This window comes from Theobroma cacao, chromosome 3, assembly GCF_053813885.1.
Source record: "Theobroma cacao isolate CCN51 chromosome 3, ASM5381388v1, whole genome shotgun sequence".
In the NCBI taxonomy this organism is placed as follows: domain Eukaryota; kingdom Viridiplantae; phylum Streptophyta; class Magnoliopsida; order Malvales; family Malvaceae; genus Theobroma; species Theobroma cacao.
The window spans coordinates 37,910,938-37,924,763 of NC_142641.1; the positions used below are offsets into that span (position 1 = coordinate 37,910,938).

At 32.0% G+C, this 13,826-nt stretch overlaps 1 protein-coding gene across 1 annotated transcript; it reads right to left on the reverse strand.

Annotated features, from left to right (window-relative positions):
• Positions 1–1,521: 1,521 nt before the first annotated feature.
• Positions 1,522–3,767, reverse strand: LOC148763788 (flavonoid 3'-monooxygenase CYP75B137-like). Its single transcript, XM_088804136.1, has 2 exons — positions 2,698–3,767; positions 1,522–2,257 (listed from the first exon to the last, which is right to left on the reverse strand). The coding sequence occupies exons 1-2, from the start codon at positions 3,682–3,684 to the stop codon at positions 1,631–1,633; spliced, it is 1,614 nt and encodes a 537-aa protein (XP_088660262.1). The 5' UTR covers positions 3,685–3,767; the 3' UTR covers positions 1,522–1,630.
• Between the last annotated feature and the right edge of the window lie 10,059 nt (positions 3,768–13,826).

Sequence of the window (13,826 nt, forward strand, 5' to 3'; positions counted from 1 at the left end):
ATAATAAAAAGATTTATAATAAATAATAATTTATATAATATATAATTAAAAAAATAAGAAAAAAAATTTATAAAAAAATTATACTTAACAATGTTTCTTGAATTCATAAACTATAATACATAAAATATAAATAGTTAAACATGGTATACAAAATTTAATACAATGATTTTTTTTTTTTAGATTTGAAGAAAAAGGAAATTTGAATACTATTTTTTAAGTAGGAAAATCGTATATCAATCAATAAATCAATTGCTTGGATATAAATTTATCACCATTGTTAAATTTATAAATAGTTAAATAATATAAATAAAAAAAAAGATAAAAAAAATTATATTTATTCTTAATTTCACATAATAGTGGTGACTGGTCCGTGTCAAAGCTCATAAATCTTTTTTAAAAAATGAAATGTTTTTAGGTGGTGAGTTACATAGGAGCGAATAAAGTAAAAATAAAAAAACAAAAGACAAGAGGAAGAGAAAAAGAAAGAGAAAGAGAGAGAAAATTAAGGCTTGTGGGGGGTCATTTTATTTTATTTTATATATTAATTATTAAATAAAAAAATTATTTTGAAGAGTATTAAAAAATATATAATAAATAAAAAATTTAAAAATTTTTGAGAGGATATAGCGTTATTAATATGCCGCTCTCTAAGGTCATTAAAAAAATATATATAATAACTAAAAAATTTTTAAAATTTTGGGCATATGACCCTCCATCCTTAGTTGCAAATACTTTCAACGTTAAAGGATTCAAAATCATTCTGAGGGTCCAAATGTATGAACAATTCTACCACATTCTTATTAAATTTGAAATCCAATTCTTGCAAGAGTGAGTCTATTAAAATTAGTTTTTGATTAATTGTTATAGGGCATCTCATAAAATAAAAAATTATTGTAGAGGTAAAATTATAAAATTCAAAAAATAAAAATATGTTAGAAAATTTTTAAAATTTTAATATGGTCAAAATTATAAAATTTCAAAAAAATAAAAATAAATTATAAAAATTTTAAAATAGTGACCCCCCCCTCCCCTCCGCCTCTGCGTGCTGGCCTTTTTCATTTTGTTGGTTTCTTGTTACAATGTTAATGTCAATGCTTGCAAAGAAAGAATGTCTGGCCTCTGTACTAAGCTTGTAGCCAGTTTCAATGCTTAATGAATCAGTAGCCTTCTTCTTCATTGTTCTTGTTTCAGTTTACACTTCATTACTTGTTGCATGGCCTCAGTTATTAAGTTTATTAGTGCATGATCACCTCAAAAAATCAGTAAATATTAAGTGTTGCAGCTTAGATTACTGCATTAGGTTCATCTGATGTTGTGGTAGGCTTGATTGCTTTTGGAATGCTAACTGTTGGCAAGCTTGATTGCTCTGGATTCTAGAATGTCAAGTGTTAATGCATTGGCAGTATGTTCTGTTGAAACTTCTAAATTTGGTGCCTTTGATCCAGCTTATACAATAATGGTAGCTGGTGATGCAGTGGTAATTGGTGTTGGGGACTGTCCCTAATAAAAGTGCCATGGCCATGGGGAAGTTATTATTCATCATTGAAAATTCAGAGTTATCAGAAGTATCGTTTACAAGGAGAAGGAGGTTCACATATTTTTTTGGTAAAAAGAAATAAGAAACACAGCTTCATTGGTACTGCTCTGAACTAGAGAGTCGTGCAGCGGGTATGGCGACAAGTGGTTCCATTTTCTTCAATACAATTCCGAATTTCTCCTGTATATCAGGCTTTGTTCCCTCCGGTAATTTCCATTCAAAAGAATGCAACAGCGTAGCTAAGACGTGCGTCACCATCTTTTCTGCCAAAGGAATTCCAACACAAATTCTCCTCCCCGATCCAAACGGAATAAAGTGGAAATTGTTCCCTAGATAGCTGCCTTTCTCTGCGTCTTTCAAGAATCTCTCAGGTTCAAATCGAAGAGGATATTCCCAAAACTCAGGGTCCCTCTGTATCGCCCACGCATTAAATAAAACTCTGGAATCTTTGGGGATGGTATATCCAGCCACAGTGCAAGTCGTGCTAGGACTACGAGGTACTAGCAAGGGACTAGGCGGATGAAATCGAAAGGTCTCCTTTATTGCTGCATCTAAATAGACAAGTTTTGGAAGATGAGACTCTTCTACAATGTTTCCGGCTCCAACCACTCTGTCCAATTCCTCAACGGCACTTCTCAGTTTATCTGGATGCCGCAGTAACTCTGTCATCGCCCACTCTACAGTAGTGGATGTTGTATCCGTACCGGCGACAATCATATCCTAGATATGAAAAATGTTCAAACTTATTTAGCATCTGATCATTACAAATATCAAAATTAATTTTAAATGTGTCAAAAAAAATTTAAGTTGAAATGAACTAAAAAAGAACATACGATAGATAGTATAAAGAACAACAAAAATTAAAATAACATCTACAATATATTACCAAAAAAATACTCTTATATTTATAATAATACTTTGACAAAAAAAAAATACAAATATATAGTATATTTTTGGTAATTATTACAATCACACACTTTGTAAAATGTACATAGACCACGATCTTGCTTTGTGTAGGACCTTTGTTGGTTCAACAATATATCATATTCAAAGGACAACTAAGATAAAAACAACAACCAACAAGAGGAGCTAAAGTCAAAATAAAAAACAACCACCAATTGTTTTTGTCGAAGAGTGTAAAGTCTGGATTAGATACATACCAACAGCAGAGCCTTAACTTCATTCATGGATAATGAGGATTTATAATCCCCTTGTTGGTTCAACTCCAACAACAGTTGCAGAAAATCCTTGCTTTGTTCCTTGTTCTTGCCCTCTCCGATATCGGGTTGATCAACCTTTCTTCTGTGTGCTATCACTGATTCCAAAATCTCATCCATCCACTTCAAAGCCTTCTTCATTCTAGATTGATATCCTTGCAAATCGAAGCGGGTAAGAAAAGGAAAGAGATCAGAAATGTTAGGAGCTCCTATCAATTCAACAGACTCTGCCACAACTTGCCTGATCTCAATCCCAAGCCTGCTTCTTTCCTCTCCATGCAGTGAACCACCCCACAGCATGCTTAATATCACATTTAGACTGGTAAGGAACATTTGATCACCAATGTTAAGAGGTGAGCCAACCTTCCCGTAAATATCTTTCACCATTTCTCGAACCTGTCGTCGACGCAGCGCATAGCAATCATCAAGGCTTGTTTTGCTCATAATTTCACGAACAACAAGCCTGCGCAGCTTACGCCATTCGGGGCCATTGGGTCTCCATACCATGTCACATCCACCATACGTGCCAATTATACCTACCGTAGGAGGGTCACGGTTAGCAAAGGTAGCATCGTGGTCCTTGAGGACCTCTTTGGCAACTGAAGCTGAACTTACAACTATGCAGATCTTGCTTCCAAACTGAAGTTTGATAATGGGGCCATAGATTTGAGACAGTTTGGAAAAGTATCGATGCAAATCAGGTTGGAGGAAAGGAAGGTTTCCTAGTACAGGCAAGCCTCGAGGACCTGGTGGCAAGGGCGGCACGCTCTTGGTGAATTTCTGAACCCACCATGCATGGCAGGCAATGGCTAGTGCGGCTGCCAAAAGAGTTGCTGTTGCTCTGATGATGGTATGCTCAGCGTTATCATTGCTGCACCATGACAAGCCCCCGCAGGCTAGAACAGCAACCATACTGGAGAGATTTGGCATGATTATTTAATTAGTCGCACTTTTTTTTTTTCTCAAACCGTTTAGTCGCACTTCCAGAATGTGTTTATTTGGAAGATATTAAGCCCAAGGAAAATCGTTCTATTTATAATTAGAATTTGGATCCGACGCTTGTCGATTAGCTTATCCACAAACGTACGGCCAAGGAAAATCGTTCTATTTATAATTAGAATTTATATTTGATGTATTGACAATGTATATCCTTTTATACATTGTTAGGCCACTAAAATGTAACACTTCTTTAATAAGATAAAATTAAAATCCATTAGAGACTTAAAACTAAATATTAATAATATTTTTAAAAAATTCTTTTTTTTCTCTCTCCAACTTCCTCTCAATTGTTCTTTTCTTGTTTTTTTTTTTTTATCTCTCCAACTCTATCATCTTCTTCTCCTCTTTTTCTTCCATTAAGATTAAATTTGATAAAATTATGCAATTTCAAGAACGATGATAATTAGAAGTTTTTATTTTATCTCTAAACTCTCCTCCATGACTTCTTTCCCTTTGCACTATTATTATCTCTACTTGTTCCTAGATTTAGATCTAAGGCGATTACAGAAACAATATAACATACCTAACTTATGTCTGGTACCTAACTTTTGTTTTGTGCATCTAATGTCACTATTAATGAAAGGTGATTGATGAAATTTAAATCACGTGAGGACAAATAAAGTTACCAAATTTTAGGTATTTATTTAATGCTACTAAATACTATTATGAATTCGTATTATTTAAACCATCTTCGTGGCCTAAAGATGGGTTAATTCCCACAAACTCAAGTTGGAAAGCGATTTTACTAATGTTGTTTTGTGGGTCAATTATCCACAACAAGCCCCTTGGTTTCTTCGAATGTGGATTATGCATATTGAGAATATGAAGAAGAAAATTACTAGCTGGTCAATTCACCACGTTAACAGAGAAGTCAAGAGCAGAATTAGCTAACTTTTGTTGAGAGGCAAAAAGGAAGAGGAATAAGAGTTTAAAATTTTTAAAACTAATGCAACTAACATTTTATATTCTTGTTTCGTTTTTATTTAAATTGAAAATACTAAAAATAAAACTGTAATATATAAAATATAAATAGTTAAATACGACATATAGAATTTTATATAATAATTAAATATATAAATAGTCAAATAATATAAATAGAAAGGAGAAAAAGAAGATAAAAGAAAACTTTAGTTCTTCTCAATTTCACACAATGATGGTGAGTGGTTCCCATCTTTTTTTGTTTAAGTTCACAAGTCCATAAATTTCTTTCGAATGATGAAGTATGTTTGAGCGGTGAGTTATAGAGAAGAGAGTAAATAAAAATAAAAAGATAAAAGAGAAGAAAAAGAAGTATGGAAAAATTTAAGAATTAAGATAAAGTTAGATAAGATTGGTGGAGATCATTTTATTATTTTTTATTTATATTAATTATTAAATATTTTTTTTGAGAAGACCATTTTTTTAATACAAATCAAGAGAGTAAGAGACAAGGCCGACCCTTGGGTAAAGCCACCCAAGCAAGGGCTCTAGGCCCCTAATTTAGAGAGGCCCCAAATTTGGAAAAGTTTTATAATTTTATAAAATAATTGATTATATTAAAAATATATAAAAATAATTAATAATTAATAAAATTATTTATTATTTATTTTTTTAATTATGTGCTTAATAAATTTTAATTTTTTATCATTTTCTAATTTCTAGAATGCTATTAATTTTTAATTATTTCTCTTATTTCAAATCAACTAACAATCATATGTATTAAATCATCTCCAACAGCTTTTTTTTTTTACTTATTTCTCCTATTTTCAATTAACATATTCAATAAATGTCAACAACTATTTTTTTCTTTTATATAAAATCAATTATTTTTTTCAATATATAATATCTACTTTGGAATTCTTCTTTTCTCGTTTGCTTTTTCTTCTTTCTTCTTTTTAACTTCAATTTTCCTTCGAAGAATAAATAAGAAGTATGCTATGTTATTATCTTTATAAAATCGTGAACCTTATTTACGGTTTGTAATAAGTATTCAACAATTAAATACTATTGTTCTAATATTTACAGATTTTTTTATTTTAATTTAGAGTTTATATCATATTATTATATTATCTTTATTTTATATGATAGTTCATTTATTTGAATTAAAATTTTGATTGATGATTTATATTAATCATTTAAAAAATATATTATAGTCGCTTTAGGCCTCTAAACTTATTGGGCCACCCCTGGTAAGAAATATCAATTAATTCCATTTTTGCCAATCAAGCACATAGGACCAGCATCATTGTCCACTTCAATACAAACAATTCCACTAACCTAACCTTCAAATAAATATATGCAGAAGAAAAAAGAATTCAATCTTAAGGGCAGAAAATGTTAGATGATTTTTTTTTTGTATCAACTAGGTGTATGATTTTGATCTTGAACCTAAAGACCATTGAGAAGTGGGCGCTCTGTATCTGCATTCCCTACCAACAATCTTTCCTTATGTCGTTGACCTCTTACACTAGTTGATTGAAACTCCATAGTGTTGGTGCAAATGAGGTTTAGATGGAATTCAACGTACCGGTAAAATTAACTTCATGGTGAGCCTTTCAATATATGCTATCTTTAAGACTTATTTCGCCCCCACCACTCGGTATGCAAAGGGGAATAATGCGAATAGCCTTAGGGATATAATAAAGCTAACGCTTAACTTCGTATTGTACTTTACGAGAGTAGACTGCTAGATACACCTGAAGGTTTGCAAAGTTGTTCGGTCTTAAAGCCTACTTTTTACAGCAAGTAGATTAGAGGGAATTTGGGCTAATCTTTGAGTTATGATTTAAAACAATAACTTTCCATATTTAACTTTTGAGCTATGGTGTCTTTTCAATTTGTCTCATAACTTTTAGATGTCATTTTACCAATAGACATAACCATTCACATGAAAACCTGCCTATAATCCAAAAAACACACTATGTCATTTTATGTGACATAACCTTTGAGCTAAGATAGCTTTTCATTATGTGACATAACCTTTAATTTTGAAAATACACCAATAATCTCCCACAATTTTCAAAATTTCCAAATACCAACAACTTTGGGAACCTTGTGCATAAATGAAGGTATCTCGTAGATATGAACCTTCACTTAGTGAGTGTGATTGGTTGTAGTCTGAATTGAGTGGTTGACCAAGCATTGAACCATCGATTATTCATTTGACTAGTCGGGCCACTAAACACACACAAGCTTCCTTGCTCACTTTGTATCTAGTTTTGCCAACACGTTTTATGGCCTTGTGTCTTGCATCCATTCATGAGTGCTATTAGAGTCAAGCCTTTAGCTCCTAAAAGTGGTCACACTTCCACTCACATAAGTAGCTCCCATCGAAAGTATTCCGTAATTATAGTACTTCAACATATACATGTTGTGGGTCTATTAAGAACTTTTGTTTAACTTTACCTTACACATTACGAAACCAAGCACTATACACCTTGGGATGGAAAATATAAATTAGTGCTTGCAATCTTCCATGTGGTAGAATGGTCAATACCCAAGACTTGTAGGTCGGCCACTAGTGTCAAAGTGAGCTCTCACCATTGGAAATTTAGTTGATAGGCTTGAGACCTATCCCTCTTGAGGTTTTTATAACCAAGTCCTTATTTAGACCTTTGGTAAATGGATTCGTTAAATTTTCACAAGACCTCACATAACTTATAGTGACTATACCATCACTGATTCTTTGTCTTATAATGCTATGTTGAAGTCCAATATATCGACTCTTTTCATTGTATGCTTGATTATATGCCTTTGATATAGTTGCTTAATTGTCACAATGTATCAAGATTGGTGCCATTAGTTTAGGCCACACTGGAATTTCATAAAGTAAATCTTTCAATCATTCCACTTCTTGAGTGGTTAATGCTAAAGCTATAAATTCAGCTGTCATAGTGGAGTCCGTTTGACAAGATTGTTTTTTAAAACCCCAAGAAATAACACCCCCACTAATTGTAAAAATCCAACCAGTAGTAGATGTATGATCCATTCTATTTGAGTTTCAACTAGCATCTGTATACCCTTATAAAATTGAGCGAAAACCTGAATAACAAATGCCATAATTCTTTGTACTCTTTAAATATCTTAGAACTCTATGAACAACATACTGTAGACACCTATTTTAAAAAATAATAATAATAAATAACAATGAAATATAATAAAAAACAAATAAAAAAAAGGGAACAGGAAAGGATTGAGTGTGCTCAGTCCCTTCTCTAGTCAATCATTACGGGCATTAATGCCTTTGAAAGGCAGTCGGGTTTGGAGAATAATGGTCACCTCCGGCTACCAACTCCCCTCTGAGCCAAAGACATATGAAATCATGCTCAGAAGAGCATGATTTCACCTTTGGATTGTCCAAAATTTTGGACAATCCAGTTCTTAAAAAGGGGGCTTCGAATCGATGAGGAGGCACAAGAAACCAAAAACCCAACCTTCAAAAAAATCAGATCCAAAAAAATCTCATCTCCTTAAAAAAAAAATAGCAACCTACAAATCAAAAAAATAAAAAATAAAAATTACAGAAAAAAAAAAACGAAAATGGGAGAAGCAGTGGGTCACTAAGGTTTTTTTTTTGGTTTGTTTCTTTTGGAGGAAGAGCTGGTCACTTAGGGTCGACGACAAAGGGGGGAACTCTTGGGGGTCTAGATCTACCGATCTACGAGAGAGAGAGAGAGAGAGAGAGAGAGAGAGAGAGAGAGAGAGAGAGAGAGAGAAAGTTTAGCTACTAGCAAAGAAGAAAAGGGTCGACAAAGAAAGAGATAGATCGGTGAGCTAGTGAGGGTGTAGTCGCCGGTAGAAGAAGAAAGAGAGGTTATCGTCGATTGGCTAGAAAGGCAAAGGGAGGAAGAGTTTGAAGAGAAAGAGAAAGGGAAAATTTTAGAGAGAAGGTAGAGAGGGTGTGACTAGAGAGAGATAAAGAAGGTAGAAAATGAGAGGAGAATGGAAAAAGGAGGTTTAAATACTTAGGGTTAGGAGTTTCAAAACGACGCCGTTTTGGAAGGATTACAGTCTGCCAAACAAACACCCAAAACGTTGCGCTTTGAACTATGCCTTGTGGGCGTCAGGAAGTAGATCAGGCGCAGCAGATTTGGGCTTCTGTGGGTCATTGAGTTGGGCTAAACTGAGCCCCGAAAGGTATAATCCGTTTCTTTGGTTTGGGCTTGTTTCAATTGATTTTGGGTCTAGCCCATTTTGTTAAATAAAATATATTTTTTTATTATAATTTAAACCATATTAGGAAAGGTTATTTATATATATATATATATATATATATATATATAATATGAATGCTTATTTTAATGTTAGAAAATCAAAATAAAAAATAATGATAGTAATAATAAAAAAACAATAGTAAAGATGCATAGTTTAGAAGAACATATATATATATATATAATAAGTAAATAAATAGTAAGAAAACTAATAATAGATTTAGTTTTTGTTTTTAAAAAAAATATAGTAATAATAATAAGCAAATGAGAAGAATAAAAAAGGAAAATGAAAAAAAGAGAAAAGAAAGAAATATCTATATTATAAATATATTTAGATATTTGTAAATATAATATATATATATAAATAAATGATACAAATATAAAATTGTAAGAAAAATGAAATGATTATTTGAGAAATTTCACTTAATAAAGGTAAAGAGTTGCCTCTTTTAAGTGGATTTTTTTTATGCGAAGTTTGAAACGAATTTTCACCGAAGTGTCGGGATAAATCCAAACTCTAAACTCCAATACCCGTTAAGTCAAATAGTCATTGATAAAAAATAAATTTGCATAATGTTGCATAAATTAATATAATTAGTTAATTAGCTTAAATAAATATTACTAAATAATGTTAATTTAATCGTTTAAAAAAATTAATTAATTATTTATTTATTTGATAAGCTATATAATCAAGTAAAATATTAATCAACAACGTTAATTAAAGGATATGGATCTAAATAGAAAACAAAAAAATATAAATAAATAAATAAATAATAAAATAAATAAATAATCCAAGAAAAAAAATAACAAATAGTAATAAACATATAAACAAGGTGATAAATTATTAAACACATAATTGGATGAATTATGAACCACCTAAGTCAATAAATGCGTGCATGTAGACATCATCATTTTATCCTGTCATAGCACGCCACATTTATCTTGCAAATAGTGCGGGAGTTCCAATGATGGGATTTCCTCGAAAAGCTTGTAGAGATGAGTTTTTTCAGGGATATCTCTAGGTGAGGAAAACTTCGAGACTTCACCAAAGCGTTGGGATGGTTTTCAAATGATTTTCCAATAAAAGATTGTCGACCCCATTATTTAAAATTAACAAGTCATGACATCATTTTACGTTTGCATCATGTGCATACGTAAAACTAAATAAAAGACTGAGTCAGCCAATTTAATAAAAAAAATTAGTTAATAAGTAGAGATTAAATCAAAAGTAGGCTATAATAGGATAACTTAAGATTAAATGGTACCGTTCGTGGAACTGGCGTCACGGAGGTGTTAACCCTTCTCGGTGCGTAACCACACTCCCGAACCCATCTCTTAAAAAAAAAATGTGGATCAGTTTTCATTCTCTTGACGGACCTAAAATTAATTTAGGACTTCATCGATTAGAATCGGGTTAATAGGTGACCAATCACACCTAGATAAAAAAATTGGTGGCGACTCCTAGATATTTTATTTTCGCCCGCGTCTAGTGGTTGGGTTCCCGGACCCGCACGTTATGACACATACCAATGTTTTTTACTTGGATTACTTGTAAATCGACTTAGCACCTTAACCACAAAAGCAATATATGGCCTTGTACAAACCATGACATACATTAAACATCCAATCACCTTTGCATATTCATTTTGTGCTATTGGCTTGTCTTTGTTGGGTGTTAGCTTTAGATTATAATCATAAGGCTTAGTCATTGGCATACAATTTGACTTACCATACTTCATTACAATCTTTTTAATGTAATGAGATTGAGACAATGTTAGACCATTATTGTTTCTCATTATTCTTATATCAAGAATAACATCCGCCATACCCATATCTTTCATGTCAAAATTCCGTGACAAGAACTTTTTTGTGTTTTTCATTTGTTCTACATCATTCCCAAAGATTAACATGTCATCTACATATAGACAAATAATGAAACCTCTACTATTATGGAACTTACTATAGACATATTTGTTAGATTGTTTGATTTTATAACCGTTAGCAAGCACAACTTCATCAAACTTTTGATGCCATTATTCAGGCGTTTGTTTTAATCCATACAAAGACTTTACAAGCTTACATACTTTTTTTTCTTGACCCGAAAAGACAAACCCTTCAGGTTGTTCCATATACACCTCTTCATCTAACTCACCATTTAGGAATGCTATTTTAACATCCATCTGGGGAATTACCATCTTATGTATAGATGCAAGTGCTATAAGCACTTTAATTGTAGCTATTCCTGTTACCGGTAAATATGTATCAAAATAATCAACACTTTCTTTTTGTTTAAAGCCTTTTACCACTAGCTTTGCTTTAAACTTTTCTACGGTTCCATCAACTTTCATTTTCTTTTTGAAAATCCACTTACAACCTATTGGCTTGGAACTTGGTGGAAGGTCTATCAATTTCCACGTTTTGTTTCCCATTATCGAGTCAATCTCATATGGTATTACTTTTTCCAAAATGAAGCATCTCCAAACTTCATTGCCTCCTCATAAGTTTGAGGATCACCTTCACCTTATACATTAAAGTAGTAAGGTAAGTATTCACATATTTCTTTTCTTGTACCTTCTACTAAGTACATGAGGGAATCGGATCCATATGTCTTTGCTTTTTTAATTCTTTTACTTTTTAGAAGCTCAATAGTTTTCTCGTCATTTTTTGAAAGTTTATCACTTTTTATTACTAGTTCTTTGGGTCTTGGAATTGAATTGAACCTTGTTTCATCAAAGATAGCATCTCTTGATTTTATGACTGTATTAATGGAATATGAATCATTGGGCTCTATCTTCATGAAACGATATGCTTTACTATGTTCAGCATATCCTATAAATATACATTCAATTCCTTTTCACCCAATTTTTTTTTCTTTGGTTTCGAAACTTTTACTATGGCTCGACATCCCCAAACTCTTAAATAATTGAGGTTTGACTTTCTTCCTTTCCATAGCTCATAAGGAGTAGTTTTGCTCTTTTTGTTTGGGATTCTATTTAGTATATGACAAGCCGTTAATCAGGTTTCGCCCCAAAATCCTTTTCCCAAACCTAAATTAGAAAGCAAAGCATTGACCATTTCTGTAAGAACTCGATTATTACATTCCGCTACACCATTTTGTTCTGGTGTATATAGAGCGGTAATCTCATGAGTAATACCAGTAGACTCAAAATACTTGGGATCATAATATTCACCTCCTCTATCACTTCGTAAACATTTGATAAGCAATTCACAATACAATTCAATTTCTTTTTTATAAATTCTAAATTTCTCCATTGCTTCATCTTTAGTATGTAATAAGTAAACATAACAATATCTAGAAAAATTATCTATAAATGTTACGAAGTATTTCTTTCTACCAATAGAAGGAGTACTATACATGTCACAAATATCAGAATGTATCAATGCAAGTAATTTGGAGTTTCTTTCTATCTTAGGAAATGAGCTTCTTGTGATTTTAGTAACCATACATGTCTTACACATATCATTATTTACTTCAATGTTAGATATTAATTCTAATTTAGCCATATCATGCATTTTTTTATAATAAACATGACCTAATCTATTATGCCATAAATTAGACATAATTGATTTACTATCATGAACATTAAACGAAGCATCAATATAAGTAGAACTAGTAATATTCTTATTGATATTAAGTTTGAACATGTTTTCACAAAAATATCCACTTCCCAACATAATGTCCACTTTTTGTAAAAATGAACTTATCTGCTTCAAATACTAATTTGAAGCCATACTTATTTAACAAACCACCTAACACAAGATTCTTACTTCCGGTACATAATAAACATTATTTAGTACAAGTATTTTTTTAGAAGTAAACATAAATTTCACAGTGCCTTTTTCTTTCACTTGTGTAGTGGAGGAATTTTCCATGTATAGTATGGTTTCATCATTAACTACTTCCAAAGTCTTGAAGAAACTCTTGTCATTGCATACATGATTAGTTGCACCAGTGCCAATCCACCATGCTCCATCATCTTGGAGAAGATTGACCTCAGAAACCATAGCCACAAATTTGTTATTGTTCACACCTTGTGTCTTATTTTTCAAAAGTTTACATTCCGCCTTAAGATGTCTAAGTTTGTTACAATGGAAACATGGCCCCTTTTTGTTTCTTTTGAACTTATGACTTTGGTCATTCATACCTATGGAATGTTTTCCTTTGTTGTGTGAGACCAACTTGTTTGATGGTTTGTGTTCCATCATATGGACCTTTGAAGTCTCAAGATTCTTTTCATTAGAATCTTTTTCTTTTTCATCTTGCTTGACTTCTTCTTGTTTGCGATAATCTTCTTCTATTCGAAGATGATTACCAAGGTCCTCAACAAACATATCTTCTTTTTTATGTTTTAGAGTTTTCTTTGTATCTCTCCATGAAGGGGGAAGTTAATTAATTATTGAAGATACCACAAGAGCTTCGTTCATTTTATGACCATATTACTTAAAGCTATTTAGAATGCGTTCAAGCTCATGCAATTGCTCCATAACAGAATAATTATCAACCATTTTGTAATTATTGAAACGACTAACTAGAAATTTTTTGCTACTTGCATCTTTAGCGATATATCTTGCTTCTAATTTGTCCCAAAGTTGTTTTGCACTAGCTTCATTCTGGTACGCATCGAACAATGTATCTGACATTCCATTAAGAATGTGTCACATGCATATGTAGTTATCATTATCCCATTTTTGCCTTAAACGAGTTCTATCCACGGATTCTTCACCACCTTCTTCATTTGGTCGTGGTGTATCTATAACATAAACGATTTTAAGAGTTGTGAGAAGGAAGCGTATCTTTTTCTGTCATCAAATAAAGTTTCCTCCTACAAAACGATCTAACTTGACAATGTTGGTAGCTATCTC